The sequence below is a fragment of the Mus pahari genome, chromosome 20 (assembly GCF_900095145.1).
Source record: "Mus pahari chromosome 20, PAHARI_EIJ_v1.1, whole genome shotgun sequence".
NCBI classification, from domain to species: domain Eukaryota; kingdom Metazoa; phylum Chordata; class Mammalia; order Rodentia; family Muridae; genus Mus; species Mus pahari.
This window is the reverse complement of record NC_034609.1, coordinates 46,645,685-46,665,001: the sequence shown is the minus strand read 5'-3', so window position 1 is coordinate 46,665,001 and position 19,317 is coordinate 46,645,685. Positions and strand designations below refer to the sequence as shown.

The window sequence follows — 19,317 nt, the reverse complement described above, 5'->3', positions numbered from 1 at the left end:
CCTGACCCCTCTCCAGGAACCACACCAGCCCAGCCGCAGCAGTCCCTGCCCGCATGGCTCGCATGGCTGGGGAGCTACTCCAGGGTACTGTCTGAGCTACGCAGGTGGCCAGCGTGCTGGCTGGCTGGGGACAGAAAAGCCCATGAAGAAAACACACTAACATTCACTCCTTTAACTGCTGTCCAGAGAAAGCTCAAACACCATGCATCCTGGGATGGCCCCTGCTTGGCATAGGCTTTTCCTCGGAACCATCACTTACCCAAGCTCTGCTCCCCCTTCCCCCACGGAGATGGTCCCTGCCTTCTATACCCAATCCCAGGTCTGGCTTTCCAGGGCCTGCACACACCAGAGGGGCGGAGAGTGGTGGGAGAGCCCTGGTTCTGACGTTAGGTTCAGAAAACCGTACTGTTTTCTGTACGCTGAAATGATGCTGGGCTATCCAAAATCGCCTGTCCCTTCCCAGGCTCACCTCCAATGACCCTCTCTATGGCTTGCTCAAAGTGCCGCTCCTGGACAGAAGGGCTGAGGTGGCGGGCAGCAATCAGCGCTGCTTCATTGCACACGTTGGAAATGTCAGCACCTGAGTCAGGGGAAGAAAGTCAAGTCAGTGTTTCTGGCTGCAGGCGTTCCACCGAGATCAACTTTAATAAAGGAAAATCTCAAGTAGAACCCAGGTTTAAGCACAGTAGAAGACACACATAGGAGATAGAAACTGCTTCACTGGTCACTATTAATGTTGCCAATGTTTCTGGTTAGCTTCACGACTCTATTGAGAAATAATTCATGCATCATAAAGGCATATGCTGCATTAATTTTTAGTAAACTTGCCAATGTGATAGATAGTATTATCAACAGGAAAGAATCTACAATCGCCTGGGAGACACCAGGACGGTTCCAGAGAAGCAACCCACAGATGCTCAATCTACTCTCACAGACACCGACGCTCCTGCTGGGCCTGCTCCTTCTACCTAAAGACAGTCCCACAGACTCGGGGCAGCAAGGAAACAGCCAGCTCTCCTAAGGCTGGACCAATTCCCCATGCACACTTTCTTAGGTCGGCAGGGACAACGCTGCCCCAAGGTCAGCAGAAGGCTGGACCGATTCCCCACGCACACTTTCTTAGGTTCGCAGGGACGCGCTGCCCCAAGGTCAGCAGAAGGCTGNGCACACTTTCTTAGGTTCGCAGGGACGCGCTGCCCCAAGGTCAGCAGAAGATCATGATGATCTTCTTCCTCCTTCTAGTGTTTCCTTTTTAAAAAAGATGTATTATTTATTTATTATGTACAATGTACTACCTACATATATGCCTGTATGCCAGAAGAGGGCACCAAGATCCCATTACAGATGGCCATGAGCCACCATGTGGTTGCTGGGAATTGAACTCAGGACCTCTGGAAGAGCAGCCAGTGCTCTTAACTACTGAGCCACCTCTCTAGCACAGTGTTTCCTTTTTTAATTACACCAAAACAGGAACGTTAGCATTCCTAGTTACCTGGCAATAGCCAGGTAGGCCTGACTTACTACAAAAAGGGCTGTTTGCCCCCTCTTGCTCTTACTCTCTCGGCCCCTTCTCTCTCTGAATTGTTTCTCCCTCTCCCTCTCCCCTCCCCCTCTCACTATGCATTCATGGTCTCTCCTCTCCTTGTCTCTCTCTGACTCTACTCCCTTCTCAAATCCCCTCCCCATGCCCTAAATAAACCCTACTCTACACTCTACCCATCCTGTGGCTGGTCCCTCATGGGGAAGGGAGGCCTCAGCATGGGCCCCCAGGCACCCCTCCCACCTCACTATACCTGGCTCCGTAAACAACAACAACAGTGCCTCTGTGCAAAGCGTGAGTCCTTCAACTTTATGATTTCACCTGGTCACGAGGGGGCCCTTGCAGCTAGTCCACGTTTAATTTTAAAGCTCAGTACCATGGCGCACGCCTTTAATCCCAGCACTCGGGAGGCAGAGGCAGGCGGATTTCTGAGTTCGAGGCCAGCCTGGTCTACAGAGTGAGTTCCAGGACAGCCAGGGTTATACAGAGAAACCCTGTNTCAAAAAAAAAAAAAAAAAAAAAAATTCAGTACCAGTCTTTCATTTCTGGCTTTCAGAAGAACACACTCTGCTCTTCTTACCCCCCCCCCCCTTGTAGGGATCCAAAGGAGTACCTTTACAGCCTGTGCTCCCTAATACAGACCTATAATTGGTTTTCTGTAACTTAAAAAAATATTATAGGAAAAAGTTATAAACCGTAAGATAAAAGATAAAAAATAGGGCTGGAGAGATGGCTCAGTGGTTAAGAACACTTGACTGCTCTTCCAGAGGTCCTGAGTTCAATTCCCAGCAACCACATGGTGGCTCACAACCATCTGTAATGGGATCTGACGCCCTCTTCTGGTGTGTCTGAAGAGAACTATAACGTACTCACATAAATAAACAAATCTTAAAAAAAAAAGATAAAAAAATAAAAAAACGCACCTATGCAGGGACCTTTGCAAATGTGTTGCTCCTTATGGCCAGGAGAGCTGCCTGCATTTCATACAGGGCAGATCTACAGAAAATCTGTAAATCCACTCTGGCAGTCACGGTTTTCTCAGCACTGCTTCTAGACTCTCATTTCTAAACAAAAGCCAGGAGTTCATCACTGAGGACCCTGTGTCACTCGGAAGCTGGAGTCTCTGGTTCCTTTCGGGTTTCACCCTTGCCTCTCAAGTCTCTCTCTGGGCCTGAGTTTATTGCTGCATTTGAGGTCACTGAGTTTCTTGGACATATGTACGCATGTCTTTTATCCAGTTTGGGAAGTTTTGTGTTGTCACATCTTTAAACATTCCTCTGCGTTTATTTTCTGTCCTGTCCTTCCACAAGTCTAACAGGTGGTGCTGGGCCGCCACAGGCCGAGGCTCTTCATAGTCCCCGTTTTCTTCTTTCTGTTCCGCAGCCTTGAACATTTGGTTGGACCCTATCCCTGCCCAACCCTCCTGCTCTGTCCTTCCAGCAAATCCCACTGCCTACTTAGAGTAATTCTCACCTCCAGAATTATTTACTTATTTGGTTATTTCTTCAGTTTTTTGAAACAGGGTTTCTCTGTGGAGCCCTGGCTATTCTGGAACTCATTTTGTACACCAGGCTGGTCTCAAACTCAGATACCTGCTTGCCTCTGCCTCCCAAGTGCGGGGATTAAAGGCGTGCACCACCTTGCCTGGCTCAGCTCCATACTTATACTGGATCCGTCTATACATCAACTCTGTTTATTGGAATGGTTTTCCTGATTTCCTTTAGTTCTTTGTCCATATTTTCTTTTAGATCTTTGAGAATATTTAGATACTTAATTTTAAGAACTTTTAAAATTATGTTTATTTATGTACTGTGTATGCATGTGGGCGCACTGTGGTGATCAAAGGATAAGGGCTAAATGGTTGGCTCGGTCATTCAGGCAGATAGATTATCACCATCTCCATATCTAAAACTAGAATTAAACACAGTATGCTAGACAGTTTCTTGGTTTTGTAACAAAATACTGGTGGTAAAAAAGAAGTGTTTATTTTGGCTTACTGCTTTCAGAAACCTCAGTCCATGGTTGATTGGCTCTAATGAAGGGAGTTGCTTCTCTCTCCACTCTGGGTCACTGGGATCCATGAGCCCTTTCACCTGACCATTTTAAACATTGCAAACTGGGCAGTGTTGGCACATGGGAAGGTGAGGCAGGTGGATCTCTTATGAGTTCAAGGCCAGCCTGGTCTAGAGTGAGTTCTAGGACAGGCAGGGCTACACAGAGAAACCCTGTCTCAGATCAAACAAACTCTTATTATGCTTAATGTTGTATTGGGGAAGGTGCTAAGGTTTCTGTTAATCATCATCCTAAATTTTTAGTACCTTTTATTTTTCTTGATATATTGCAGGACAAAAAGTATGTAGAGAGAAATTTTTTGAAAGAGAAGAATTTTAAGCTCTTTTCTAGGGAAACATCCGAGAAAAAAAAATTGCTGTTATCGCCTCTTCAGGGGTCGATCCAAAATCATACAAAGGGAGAAGCAGCCTTCGACAGGAAGAACCAGTGGAGGTCACAGGAGCGGTGACTTCTCTGATGGTGTACGACAATTCCTTTAATGTGGGATGCTTGCTACACGGCTCATGCTGTCACAAACCACGACACAGCTCTGCCCTCAGAGGTTATGTGCTGCCCCCTCGAGCACAGTGAGTGTCAGGGAGGAGAGGTGCTTTGTTTTTGTTTTGAAGATTTATTTTAGTGTGTGTGTGTGTGTGTGTGTGTGTGTGTGTGTGTAGGTAACTGTGGTGTCCAGAGGAGCACAGCACTGGAGCAAGAGTTACAGGTGCTAAGCCGGGCGTGGTGGCGCACGCCTTTAATCCCAGCACTTGGGAGGCAGAGGCAGGCGGATCTCTGAGTTTGAGGCCAGCCTGGTCTACAGAGTAAGTTCCAGGACAGCCAGGACCACACAGAGAAACCCTGTCTCGAAAAAAACAAAAAACAACAAAACAACAACAACAAAAAGAGTTACAGGGGCTGTGATCCACCCACCATGGATGTTAGCAGCTACACTCTAGCCCTTTGAGATGCACTGAAGAAATGAGTCAGTAAACGATCTTAGCCACTGAGCCATCTCTCCTGCCCAGACATGTACTCTGCTGAAGCGGCATCCTGAAGCCTACGTGGGACAGGTCGGAGGGAGTTATGGGGAAGTTCTAAGTCCTACCTGTGGTGAAAGGAACACTGTTCATTTTCCTTGCTTAGTTCTACAAGCTGAAGATCCTTAGAAGCTCAGCAAGGAAACCTGAAGTCGGGGTTCCTTACTCTTGTTTCTTAGCTGGGCACGCAAGTGGACACTTGAGCTCTACAAGGAGCAAGAAATGGGCCAGGAAGGATACTCTAGACAGAATACCAAGAAGGCCCTTCACGTCAGCCTGGCAAGAACTTCTCACTACTATGTCACAGACAAACGTGTGCTGTGTGGGTGTGCCTGGCCCAGTGCTGAGCAGGATGCCATAGGGAGCCAGAGGGATGCCGCTCCTAATGACCCACATGGCAGAAGGAGAGACCTGTGGGTCAGAAGACCTGCAAAGGCCTGGCCACAGGAATCATGAGGCATCAGGATTTCAGAGAGCCGCTCTAGAGAGGCAGACAGGACGGGAAACCCCTTGGATAGCTTCCCACCCAGTTTGGAGGTCCAAACTACTCTGGTAGGGAAACAAGAGCCCTAGTGGCAGAGACTAAGTTTTGAGAGGAAAAGACAAGCCAGAAGAGCACTCCAGATGGGGGTCAAGCCAAGACCACAGTGCAACGTAACGCATCTCTTCAGTGCATCTCCCTTAGATGTTATTTTCCACCTCTGTAGAAAAGACTTAAGTCTAACTAGAAATCCACAAACTCAGATGGGTACCAACTGGCATTAGGCTAAGAAGAAACGAAGCCTCTGAAACGTCTCTAGAGGGTCAAAGTTCTACAGACCAGGGTGAGCACTTACCAGGACCGAATGCACCGGCTGAATGCAAAACAGCCCTGCTAAACTAGCATTCGGCCACACACTCACCAGTGAAGCCCGGAGTGAGAGCGGCCAGCTTCCTCGAAAGAGCGTCCTTGCTGAGGCTCCCGTCCAACTTGAGGGGACGCAAGTGGACCTTGAAAATAGAGGACCTGCCTTTGATATCAGGGGGACCTAATAAAGGAAATGAGATGTACAAAATTATTTTCTCAGAGCTTCTGGGATGGGTTTCCCCACAACTACTTCACAAACCTTCAAGAACAGTAGCAGAGCTCCTGCCTTCAACATGTGACTGCAGCCAGGTTAGAAATGGCCAAAAGTCCTAAGTGTACTTGTACTGCACAATGCTGCCATCAAAATGCCTTCCTGAACTAGGTATGTAGCTCACTGGTAGAGTTAGCATGGACTGGGGTCAATCACCAGTAAAAGACATACCCGTGACACACACTCTTACATATACACTGTCTCACACACACTCTCACACAACACATACTCACTCAAACATACTCTGACTCAAAATCACTTTCTCACGCTCACACACACAATATACACTCACTGTTACACACACACTCACACTGCTACACATGCACTCACACTCAGTCTCATATACACTCATATACACACACAGAGTCACACACTCTAACAAATGCAAACAAACATCCACCTTTTAATATTAAATCCATTGCCCAAGGCCACGTGACCCAACAGAGACTGTCCTGAGCACAGGTAATGTCCACACAAGATCAATGTGCTCCACTTGGGAAATGCTAAGGGAAGGTTAATATCCTTGACCTTCGGGGAGAAGGAGAAGGGATGAATCCTTGATAACTAAAGTATCAAGGTTTTATAAACCTAAGTGAAAATAAAATCCGGACAACAGAAACGCCCTGCACCACTCTTACCTGTATTCACTACAAGGACATCTAGAGAGGCCAAACCACAACTATCATTCCCAAAATGTCACACAGGACCCAGCATAGAAAATGAGTTCCTCAAGACCTTAACTTCAGGGACTGAGTGCCACACCCAGGACACATATGCACTCACCAATGTAGATCTGACGGTCGAACCGGCCAGGCCGTGTCAGGGCTGGGTCAAGGATATCAGGGCGATTGGTGCCGGCTAACACTACCACATTAGTGGAAGAGTTGAACCCTAAACAGAAGGGAGGCTGGTTAATGATGCCCAGACAAAACGAGCCTGCATGGCCATTCCAAACCATCACCACCGCCGCTTGTTCTGGACGCTGCAACTGCTCTCAACGAGCCACTCCCTGTGCCTTGCCCTTTGACTACTCTTGCTGTGTGGCCTTTTGTTGGATCACACCTGAGTACAATGATTCTGTGACTCTCTGGCAAAATACCAAACCCAGGGAGGGCTTACGGACCTCAACACAACCCTAAAGCCAAAATGAAGACAAATCTACCAAAGATCCAGTGGAAGCTTTTCCAAACTCAGAAGCTGGGACAATGCCCAGCGTGACATGGAGGGGACGGCCTGGCTAGAATCGCTCTGAGGTCAGCAGAACAAGGTCCAAGAGGAAGGAGTATGGCCGAGTCCCCTCTATCCTATGTGCACCAAAGGACACTCGCACTTATGTGCACCGGCTACCTCCCCAGGGAAGCAGATGCCCTCATCCAGGCTAATCTGCCTCCTGGCAGGTGGGGAACAGATCTCCCATTGTGCAGTGAGGAGCGCCATGTGGATTACACTATGACTGCTCGCTCATGTTTGAGAGAGTTCTTCCTGAAAATCAGAAGGCACCACCCAGACACGGTGGCGCTCGCCTGTACTCCCAGCACTGAGATGGAGGCGGGAAGGGGCAGAGCGGTCTGTCAGCCTACACAGTAAGAGATATAAATATGTAAGTACACGTGCACTCCTATGGAGACCGAGCCCGGCAGACCCACTCACCGTCCATCTCCACGAGCATCTGGTTTAAAGTGTTTTCCTGCTCACTCTGGCCTCCCAGATGGCCACGGCCTCGCTTCCTGCCAATCGCATCAATCTCATCAATGAATAAAATACAAGGAGCGTGTTTTCGGGCCATCGCAAACATGTCACGGACCTGGAAAAGGGACCCAGACCCAACTTTTGCTATTCATTCTCATCACACATGAAACAGCTCACCCACAGCCCTCCCTTGGATACAGCAGCACCTCTCTGATGGAAGCCCTCAGGGTTGTCCCACACAAAGCCTAAAGCTACACAAGACGACTGATCCTGGGCAAGAAGTGTGCTGGTGCCCTCTGTAGCTGATGGCCTACCCGTGCTGGCCCAACACCAACAAACATTTCCAGGAACTCCGACCCATTCACGGTGATGAAGGGCACGTTGGCCTCCCCAGCAGTTGCTTTTGCAAGAAGTGTTTTGCCAGTACCAGGTGGACCAGTTAGCATCGCTCCCTGCAATAAATAAGAAAGACACCTAGTTCTCCAGATGGGCAGACAGAGAACACACTGGGAACAAGCCCGGTTTCTATTTACATCTAAAAAGGAATTTGTTTCCTAACATACACAGGCAACTTCTAGGACTAACAAGAATCTTAAACACACCACATACAGAGCCTAAGATTTTTAGATGGAGGCTCTTTTCTCTTTAAAGAATTAATGCACGTGATTGGAGAAATGGCTCAGCAGGGGTAAGGTGGTAAGGAAGCACAAAGATCTGAGTTCTTTCTATAACCAATGTAAAGAGCCAGGTACAGAGATCACAGTGTAATCACGGTGTCAGGAAGGCAGGGTGACTCCCACGGGCCAAACGACACTCTCTTGAAACAGGGACCCTAAGAAATAACATCCAAAGTTGTCCTCTGGCCCGCTCCCTCTCCATGTGCACGGACACAAACCTGCATGTGTGCATGAGAATACATACACACACATACATACGTACATACATTCATACATACCTACACACACAAATGCAATGAATGCGATCACCATGCAGGAACAGGTCTAGGAGCAGCTGCTAGTCCCCAGCAGCAGAACACTTTGTAATGATTACTGCCTAACTGCACTCTGAAACAGCAGCACCCACCAAATGGCCGCCCAAGGGAGAGGCGCAACTGCCTGTTGAAACCTGGCCAGTAAGTCTTGCCCAAGCCCTTCTGGCTTGAAGAGTGGACACACCTCACTCTGAGTGGCTCCCTCAGTTATCCAGGTCAGGCAGGGAAGGACCCAAGTGTGACTCCCCAGAATTAGTGTAAAGCCAGGTGCAACAGCAGCACTCATACATAAAATGGAGGCAGAGACAGGGGAATCCGTGAAACCATAGCCTGGCACACACGGCAGCGAGTAACAAGAGGTCCAGCCTCAAACAGAGTGGAGAGTGAGGCTGTCCACAACTGTCACACACACAGACACACACACACACACACACACACACACACACACACACACAGAGACACACACACACACAGACACACACAGACAGACAGACAGACACACACACACATACACACACATACATTTTGGCACACCTTGCTATCAGCAAAGAGGGAACCAGAGTTGAGAAAACGCTGCCAGCAGACTGGCTGGTAGACAAGTTTGTGTGGTGTTTCCTTGACTGATGTGGGAGGGCCTCGCCCACTGCACGTAGTGCTACCTCTGGGCAGATGGTGCTGGGTTGTACAAAGACGCAAGCCGCAAGCCGAGAGCCATGGGAGCAGCCAGGAAGCCGCATTCCTCCACAGCATGCCACCCTGAAATGCTTCATGAACTCTTACAGGGAAGTCCAAGATGAAATACACTCTTTCCTCCTTGTGGTTGTTTGAACAGCAATAAAACCCAACAGGCCCACAGGAAATGGCACTACTAGGAGGCGTGGCCTTGTTGGAGGAAGTGTGTCACTGAGGGTGGGCTTTGAGCTTCAGAGGCTCAAGCCAGGCCCAAGTCTGTCTCTGTCTCTCTCCCTGCTGCCTACCAAACCACAAGTAGAATTCGCAGCCACTTCTCTAGCACTGTGTCTGCCTGCATGGCACCATGCATCCCACCAGACAATAATGGACTACACTTCTGCAAGCCAGCCCCAATTAAAGGTTTTCTATACAAGAGTTGATACCCAGCATTCAGGAGGCAGAGGCACTCTGATCTCTCTGTAAGTTTGAGGCCAGTCTGGTCTACGGACAGCTAGTGCTACATAGAGAAAGCCTTTCTCAGAAGAAAAGGGAGGGAGGGAGGGAGGGAGGGAGGAAGGAAGAAGCAAAAGAGCCCAGACTGTCAGGTTTGGTGGCTAAGTTCCTTCCCCCACAGAGCCACCACACCCAACTTAATGTATGTGTTTATAATGTGCACGAGTGGGCACATACATGCCACTGAACACATGTAGAGGTCAGAGGACAGCTCTGAAGGTGGCTCTCTCTCTCTCTCCTCTCCTTCGGACCCAGGGATCAGGCTTGGTGTTGGGTGTCTTTACCAACACCGCCCTTGAAAAAAAAAGGCTAGTTTCTTTTGGGCGTGGTGCCCAGCACTGGGGAGACAGGCAGATGAAGCTCTATGAGGAAGCAGCCTGGGCTACATAGCGAGACCTGGTCCAAACAGCAAGCCTCCTGTCATCGGAACTCAGGGTGTAGATCACCATGAGGACACTGTAGATAAGAGCAGGACAAGAAAAACAACAGGGGCTGGAGAGATGGCTCAGTGGTTAAGAGCACCGACCGCTCTTCCAGAGGTCCTGAGTTCAATTCCCAGCAACCACATGGTGGCTCACAACCCTCTGTAATGGGGTCTGATGCCCTCTTCTGGTGTGTCTGAAGACAGCTACAATGTGCTCATATACATAAAATAAATAATTCTTTTAAAAAAAGAAAAACAACAGGAGCCGGGAGTGGTGGCGCATGCCTTTAATCCCAGCACTTGGGAGGCAGAGGCAGGCGGATTTCTGAGTTTGAGGCCAGCCTGGTCTACAAAGTGAGTTCCAGGACAGCCAGAGCTATACAGAGAAACCCTGTCTCAAAAATCCCCCCCCCCCAAAAAAAAGAAAAACAACAGATGTGGGGTTTTGTTTTGTTTTGTTTTCTGAAACAGTGCCATCTACTGTATAGCACAGGCTAGCCGTGAACTCACTATGTGGCCTAGGCTAGCCCTGAACTCTCACTAGTCCTCCTGCCTCCACCTCCCAAGTGCTAGAACTACAGGCACTGGCCATTTTACCAAACACGGGGATGTTTAATGTCCTCTACCACAGGGGCTATTTCTGTCCTCCATTGTGATTAACAGAAAGGTAAGGAAAAAGAAACTTTGTTAAATATTTGTCTCTTCTACATCACAGCAATCTGTCCTTCATCTTGCAGTCTAGACTGGATCACTGTTTCCTGAAATCGATACCTTTGGAATTTTGGCTCCTAAGTCCTGATATTGCTTTGGGTTCTTCAGGAAATTCACAAACTCCATAATCTCCAGTTTGGCTTCTTCGCAGCCAGCCACATCTGCAAACCGTACATCGATGTTGTTCTTTAAGATCTTGGCTGTTGTCTCACCAACACTGAAGAGGCCTCCTCCTCGCCCACCGCGACCAGTCCCCATTGGACCCCTCCTCATAGCATAGAGGAGGATGCTAACCAGAACCAGGGTGGGCACAAGACTTCTAAGAAAAGAGCTGCAAAATCAAAGGAAACCATTTGCTATCTTCACTTAAGAGAAAGTTCTGTTGTCATGCAGAAAGAAAAAAACCACACTAAAACGTTCACTGCATGAAAGAGGCAGTTTCTAACATGTCCTGAAGTCTGCCTACAGAAGTGGCCTGTCCAGAACTAACAGCCCTGCACCTGCCCTGACCCGCCTGACAGAAGGCTTGGTGGGGCAGAAGCCTTAGCTCTGACCAAGCAGATCTGACAGAACCTATGCTTTCCTCAGGAGACTCTGACTCAGCAAAAATATCAATACCTACTACGTTCACTCTTCCTGTATAGGGCTCTTTAAAGCTGCCTGGCATTCTCTTAGCAATAAACAGACATAAGCCAATGCCATGGGGTATACTTGGGAGGCTGACAGAATCACTTAAACCAACAAGACTTGGACAGCAAACACAGTGAGACTGTATCTCAAAACCAAAAACATTTCAAAAATAAAAGTAGACCAAAATTCGGGGCAGCGTTGGTGCACACCTTTAATCCCAGCACTTGGAAGGCAAATGCAAGTTTGAGGCCAACCTGATCCACAGAGCTACAGAGCAAGTGCTAGGACAACCCAGGCTACAAAGACACCCTGTCTCAAGAAAAACAAACAAACAAGCAAACAAACATGGGCTGGTGAGATGGCTCAGCGGGTAAGAGCACCCGACTGCTCTTCCAAAGGTGCAGAATTCAAACCCCAGCAACCACATGGTGGCTCAAAACCATCTGACTCTCTCTTCTGGAGTGTCTGAAGACAGCTACAGTGTACTTACATATAATAAATAAATAAAATCTTTAAAAGAAAAAAAAAAGGGAAAAAAAACAAAAAACCAACAAAAAAAAAAACAAAACAAGGGCTGGAGATATGGCTTGGCAGGTAAGAGCACTGACTGTTCTTCTTAAGGTCTTGAGTTCAAATCCTAGCAACCACATGGTTACAGCTACAACCATCACAACCATCATGTACTTGTATACATGAAAATAAATCAATAAATAAATCAATAAATCTTAAAAAAAAAAAAAACTATTCAAACCACCCTTATTTAAAAAGTGAATCCTTGGGGCTGGAGAGGTGGCTCAGAGGTTACACTGGCTGTTCTTCCAGAGGGAACTTGGTTCTATTCTGAGCATTCATATGCCAGCTTACAACTGTCTGTAACTCAGTTCCCAGGGATCCAACACCCTCACACAGACACACATGTGCTCAAAATACCAATGTACATAAAATAAATAAATAAAAGAAAATCATTTAAAAAACCAAACCAAACCATCCTTTTAGTGCTGATTCACCTGTACATATCACCAGATGGCTATGAGATGTTACAGAGAGAACCTCACTCCAAAGTCCATTAAACACTCAGCGTTTCATGTTCAGAATCAGATGTCTACACTAGAGCCTCCCCCAGACCTCCGCATCCCTAGAACTCACCCATCGCTCTCAGTAGTGTAGACCACCGCAGCCTGGTTGCTGGGCTCAATGCCCAGCTCCCACTGAGCAGATTCGAGGTTCCGTTCAAAGGTGTCAACACTGCCAATGTTAAACCACACGAACCTCTGCAGAGACCAAAAGGGCAGGTCAGTCTACCATTCTGACACACTCATCCACACTTGTGCTCTCTCTCCCAGAAAGGCCTCTGTCCTCAGCTCAGACGCCAGAGTAAACAGCACAGACAACACAGACTGCTGGCCAACCGGCAATTAATCTACTGAATGGACAGTTTACGCTTTTCAAAAATAATAGATCCAGGGGCTGGAGAGATAGATGACTCTGCAACTGAGAGTACTGCTCTTGCAAAGGACCAAAATGTGGTTCCCGGCACCCGGCAGGAGGCTCACAACCATCTGTTACTCCAGCTCCAAGGGGATCTAGAGCCTCGGCCTCTGTAAGCACTGAATTCACAGCACACCCACACAGACATACACACGCAAAGTTACAAATGATAAAAATCGATTTATAAAAAGGCAGCCTGGTGTGGTGGAGTGTGCCTTTGATGCCCGCCTGCATCAGGAGGCAGAGGTAGGTGAACCTCTATGAGTTTGAGGCCACCCGGTCTACACAGTTCCAGGACGCCAGGGCTACACAGCTCAACAAACAAACAAACATATGTATGCATCTGAGACACATGGCCTTAAATTCACCCTCACCTCAGATGTCGTCCCAGGAACAGGGATAACACGCACAAACTGCTTGTTCACAACCTCCAGCCGATCCACCTGGAGAAAGAGAAGAGCAGTTGTAAGAGCTGAGACAGCAGCAGGGAATCCAAGGCAGCCAGAGCCCTGCAGTCACGCACACCTGCACTCCAAACAACACGCCATCGCACACCGCCACAGCCCAGGCTAGCGTTCAGCTTCTTAGAAGCCTGGGGCATGAATCTATCTCACCTTAACAGACAAGACACCAGGAAGTCTCTCAAACTTGGTCCACCTGAGCTCCGTTCCCGACTACATTAAAACCCTAAATACAAGTCAGTCTAATGCTGACAAGAGTGTAAGATCTGTGTGCATACGCCCACACATGTAGACAAGAAAGAACAACGTTAGGAGCTGGTCCTCATCTCCTACTCTCTTCTAGAACAGCAACCTTCCCCACGCTGCGACCCTTTAATATAGCTACTCATGTCACGGTGATCCCAGCCATAAGATTAATTCATTGCTGCTTCATAACTGTAATTTTACTACTGTTATAAACTGTGATGTATATATCTGTGTGTCTAGGTGACCCTGTGAGAGGGGCTGACAACTGCGTGTGGCAGACGACCTGCCCCACAAGCGTCCGGGGCCTCTCCTCTCCCCACTTCCCATCTCTCCATAGGCACACAAGGTCACAGGCATCCTTGCTGTGCGTCCAGCTTTTGTGTGGGCTCTGGGGATCTTAACTCAGACCCCAGGCCTGCACAGCAAACACCTGCACCTGCTGAGCCATCGCTCATATCCGACACAGTCAAATCCTAAGCAGAGACCTGATCCTGATTCAGAAGTATTTTGTTCACAACACCAACAAAATGTTAAACAAATCATACTCCGGGCGTGGTGGGGTATAACCCCAGCACTTGGAGGCAGAGGCAGGTGGATCTCTGTGAGGACAGCTAGGACAGAGAAATTCTGTCAGGGAAAAAAAAAACAAACAAACCTGCCAACAGAGGCCAGAGGTACGGTGAGGGAAAAAGATGTGAGTCAGACATGAGACTGAAACCCAAAGACTACTGGATAGAGCCAAAATGTAAAAGACAAGCTACAAGATAATGCACCTCATAATGTCACAGCAGCTTCTAACCAACCGGAAGCAGGCCTGACAGTGTTCTGCCTGACCCGTTCGTTCCTATGAAAGTTCCCACGCCTGGGCTATGCCCCAGGTGGCCTCTGAGGACAGTCATCACGCAGCGGTCTGGCTCTGCCCCTCCATGTCCCAAGTAGACAGTCTATCATCTCCTCACCAGACCTCTGGCCAGGTAATACTGCACAAAGTGTTTCCAGGTGATCTCTTTTCCAGGATCTCGGAAATAGAAATATAAAAATCCTGCAGCCACACCGGCCCCCAAAACAGCCAGACTCCGGAAGTCTTTGTCGTCCCAAGGAAATTCTCCCTAAGGAAGAAAATATAACACATTTTGTAGTTAAATAACAGGAGTTTGTTTTTTTTTTTTAATTTTTTTTTTGCATAAATTTTTTTTCTTTTTCATTTGTATTTAAATGTATGTACATGTATATCTGGGAAAGGGGTATTCACAGAGGCCAGAAGGGGGAATCTGTCCCATGGAACTAGAGCTACAGGCAGTTAAAAGCTGCCCAATGTGGATGCTAGGTCCTCAGAGGAGCTCCTATCCACTGACCGTGTGCACACGCACGTACGCTGGAGAGTGAATCCAGAGCTTTGCATAAACTAGCTGAGGGTGCTGCTACTGAGTTTTACACACACACACACACACACACACACACACACACACGCACGCACACACACACGCGCGCGCACACACACACACACACACACCGCCTTTATGAAAATGACAATTTTTCCTTTCATATGCAGCTCTGGTTACCCTGGAAGTCACTATGTAGCCCAGCCTCGCCTCAAATGCACAGAGCTCTGCCTCAGTGAAGGCATCAGGGGTGAAGGCCACCGGGCCTTGCAGAAGCTTATCTCTTCTCTGGGGCTGTTAACTCAGACAGGAGTCTTAACACAGTCCACAAACTTCTTCATCTCTGAAGTGTCTATGTCCCTCAAACCCCCACTGGAACTCAACACCAACGGTGAAAGTGTTGAAGGTGGGACGCAACGGAGTCATAGGAGCCCATCTTCACGTAAGGGATTTGTGTGTCCTTCTTGTTGTGTAACGATACAGTACTGCTCCGCTATAGGTAGAGCAATATTCAAGACATCACGAATGGAACCTTGAAAACAGAGATCTACAAATACCGACAGCACCACTCCAACCGTGCGCTTTCCTGCCTCTCTAACTGTGAATAAAAAAGTACAGCATTTACAAATTGTGCAATCTGAGCAGGGCATGGCGGTGCACACCTGTAATTCCAGCACTAGAGGCAGGAGGTTCACCACAAGCCTCAGCAACACAGTGAGCTCCAGGCGAGTCACGGTGATGGAAGAAGACCATGTTTTTAAAAAGCCAGAACAAACAAATCAAGTTTCACAGCAATTTTGTCCTACAGCAGGAACGAAATAAGGCAAAGACACACAAAGACTCAGCTCTGCAGCGACCACACCCTCTAAGGAAGGGGCAGCACATCTGGTTCTGGTCTTCAGATACACACAAACCTTTTGCATCCGTTTCCACCAGGTAAAATCATCTCCCTTCCCTCCTCTGTTGCCTCCATCTCCTCCGGGGCCAGCATTCTTTGGTTCTATAGTTTCAGAGATTTAAAAAAAAAGGGGGGGGGGGAGGTGTAAGGAGAGAGAGAAGAATCTTTTTTTTTTTTATTTTAAAGATTTATTTATTATTTCTTTTTTTTTTTTTTTAAAGATTTATTTATTATTATATCTAAGTACACTGTAGCTGTCTTCAGATGCACCAAGAGAGGGCGTCAGATCTCATTATGGATGGTTGTGAGCCACCATGTGGTTGCTAGGATCTGAACTCAGGACCTCAGGAAGGGCAGTCAGTGCTCTTAGCCGCTGAGCCATCTCTCCAGCCCCCTTATTTATTATTTCTTAAGTACATTTTAGCTGACTTCAGACACTCCACAGGGGGGCATCAGATCTCATAACGGATGGTTGTGAGCCACCATGTGGTTGCTGGGATTTGAACTCAGGACCTTCGGAAGAGCAGTCAGCGCACTTAACTGCTGAGCCAATCTCTCCAGTCCAAGAGAGAAGAATCTTATGTTACCACACAAACAGAAATATATAACCTTTCAGAGAATGAGAAGTCAAGAACAGAAGCAAACAAGCTGAGGAAAGGGCGGTAGAGAAAGACCAAGACGAGGCAGAGGCCGACAGGGGCAGGAGGCAGCACTCGCGTCACACACATACGTTGCCTGTTCTTCCCTTCCCCCAGAAATAAACCCAGTGTCAGTAATGGCTTTAAAACTACTCATACCTGCCGGGCACGGTAAAGCACAACTTTGATCCCAGCACTCAGGAGGCAGAGCAGGCAGAGCACTGTGAGCTGGAGATGGGCCTGGTCTATACGGTCTATATGGTCTATATGGTGAGTTTCAAGTCATCGAAAGCCATAATGAAACCATATTCTCAAAACACAAAAAGCGCCGGGCAGTGGTGGCGCACGCCTTTAATTCCAGTACTTGGGAGGCAGAGGCAGTTGGATTTCTGAGTTGGAGGCCAGCCTGGTCTACAAAGTGAGTTCCAGGACAGACAGGGGTATACAGAGAAACCCTGTCTCAAAAACCAAAAAAAAAAAAAAACCAAAAAAAAAACAACACAAAAAGCAAGCAAACAAATAAAAAACCTCAAAGAAGGGGCTGGAGAGATGACCTAGGTGTTAAGAGACCTGACTGCTCTTCCAGAAGTCAAAGAAAGGTTCAGTTCCCAGCACCTCACAGCTGCCTGTAGCTCCAGTTCCAGGGGAACCAGATGTTTATTTCAGCCATCTCTGGGCACCAGGCGTGCACATGGCATACACACACATGCAGGAAAAACACTTACACATGTAAAATAAAAACAAACTGTAGCCATAATGTTTTGTACACTGTGTCAAGTTTACCCTTGTGTTATTCAAAGGTTGATTTCTCTGCCTTCATCTAGTTTTCAATCTGGACGTGGCACTGTGATGTTTATACCAAGAATCTCCAGTCTCAAGTTTGTGTAAACAATTCTTACCATCTATTCTCTAGCCGGACAGTGGTGTTGCACGCCTTTAATCCCAGCACGTGGGAGGCAGAGGCAGGCGGGTTTCTGAGTTCGAGGCCAGCCTGGTCTACAGAGTGAGTTCCAGGACAGCCAGGGCTATACAGAGAAACCCTGTCTCAAAAAGAAAAAACAAAACAAAACAAAACATTTATTCTCTGCCTTGTCAATAAATGCTGATCACCCAATGGCTGGGCGGAATAGAGACTAGGGTAGGACGTCTGCCAACCAGAGGAAGGAGAGAGGAAAGAGACCTTCAGATAATCGAGGAGAACGAAGGGTTTGGAGCCATGAGAAAGGGGGTCTGGAGAAAGATCACAGAAACACAGCTGAAGCCCGAGATGCCAGATCAATAATACTATCCAGGTACCACGGGACAGGGCTGGGAGGCAGCCAGATTAGCATAGGAGGTTATAGTAGATCATTTAACTGCTCAGCTATTGAGGTGCAGTTTTAAATCTTGGTTTCTCTGTGGTTTCTGAGAACTAGTGTAAGGTAAAAAAATAGAGCTGCCGGACTAATTCACTGCTAATATTTATACTAAAGGTAAATCATTTACAATACACTAAAAATACTCAACTGTAAAACATGACAGCTTGACTTATCAAATGGGACTTTTTACCTTTTTTTGGAGGTACTGTATTTCCTGGGCTTGCACTTTTTCTGTTCTTCTTATTCTTAAAAAACTTCTCAAACCCTGAGAAACAAAATGGAGAAATTCTACTATTTTTAAAAGAAACAAAACCACACAAACAAAAACCAAAAACCACACACTCAGAAAAGCAACAGCCCTGTCCTCAAACCTGGCTGAGAAAGCAAGAGGAAAGTTATCCTTCTTCCCGCTGGCGTTCTTAACTGATGCTACAACACACAGCCCCAGGTCAGACGCTGACTCGTGGGCAAAATCTAGGTCTCCAGATGCTATGGTTCCTTTGCTCAGAACACTAAGCATGGGTCCATGGCTTGCTCCAAGCAGAGCACTGCGCTTCAGGTAACTGGTCTACTTTCCAAACATGAGGCTGGCTCCACCATGCAGAAACAGTTATTCCCACACCTCCCAAAAGATTCACCAGTAGTATTCCTCTGAATGTTTCACTTTTGCCAGGGTCAACGTTAGCTCAAAGTAGGAAAAGCATGTAGGCACTATAGTAGCTCAGTGTGCCAACTGGAAAGGGGAGGATGGGGACATTCTAGATGGCACTCGCCCTTGTCACCTGCTCAGTCAGTTGGGAGTCCTATCAAGTTATGCGCTAGTGAAGGAAGGTAGTTCAGTACCTCTCGGAGGTTTTGAATACAGCCTCGGGGAAAATGAAGTCAGTCTTCCCTGCAGAGCCAGCCGCTGCGAGCATCCCCCCAGATGACCCTGAAACAGGAGACATGATTAGGCACCTCTGTGACCAACACCACATGCCCTCAAGAGTGGCCAGGACAGGATGTAGGGACAGAACTCAAACTGAGGTATGATTCTGTTGCTTTAGTCACCTACTTAAATATCCAAACAGAATAAATATCAACTAGTCACGGTAAAACCTTATAAGGAATTTTTTTTGTGGCTATCATATCCAGCCAGGCAGTGGTGGGCACTCCTTTAATCCCAGCATGTGAGAGGCAGAGGCAGGCGGATCTCTGAGTTCGAGGCCAGCCTGGTCTACAAAGTGAGTTCCAGGACAGCCAAGGCTACACAGAGAAATCCTGTCTCGAAAAACCAAAAAAAAAAAAAAATTCCAAGCCAATTTACAACCCCCAGACTGTACCAGGCAAGGTTAGTGGCTCTTGAAAATACCACCAGGACAGGGCTATCTAAAGACATATTCAGTAGTGTGTTAACTATACAACAAAAGACACTGTACAGCTTATAAACAAATCTTACACAGCCTTACATTTCACTTTTTTTTTCCTAA

At 47.5% G+C, this 19,317-nt stretch overlaps 1 protein-coding gene across 1 annotated transcript in view; it reads right to left on the bottom strand.

Moving 5' to 3' along the window:
* Positions 1 to 19,317, bottom strand: part of LOC110337376 (AFG3-like protein 1) — a 28,548-nt gene that overhangs the window by 4,410 nt on the left and 4,821 nt on the right. The window contains exons 2-13 of the mRNA XM_021220250.2: positions 18,692 to 18,779; positions 18,039 to 18,113; positions 15,869 to 15,954; positions 14,532 to 14,681; positions 13,240 to 13,308; positions 12,524 to 12,648; positions 10,808 to 11,078; positions 7,751 to 7,888; positions 7,398 to 7,551; positions 6,531 to 6,638; positions 5,532 to 5,657; positions 470 to 580 (exon numbers count right to left, since the gene is read on the bottom strand). Coding sequence (XP_021075909.1) covers positions 470 to 580; positions 5,532 to 5,657; positions 6,531 to 6,638; positions 7,398 to 7,551; positions 7,751 to 7,888; positions 10,808 to 11,078; positions 12,524 to 12,648; positions 13,240 to 13,308; positions 14,532 to 14,681; positions 15,869 to 15,954; positions 18,039 to 18,113; positions 18,692 to 18,779 — 1,501 coding nt within the window. The remainder of the gene's footprint in view (positions 1 to 469; positions 581 to 5,531; positions 5,658 to 6,530; positions 6,639 to 7,397; positions 7,552 to 7,750; positions 7,889 to 10,807; positions 11,079 to 12,523; positions 12,649 to 13,239; positions 13,309 to 14,531; positions 14,682 to 15,868; positions 15,955 to 18,038; positions 18,114 to 18,691; positions 18,780 to 19,317) is intronic.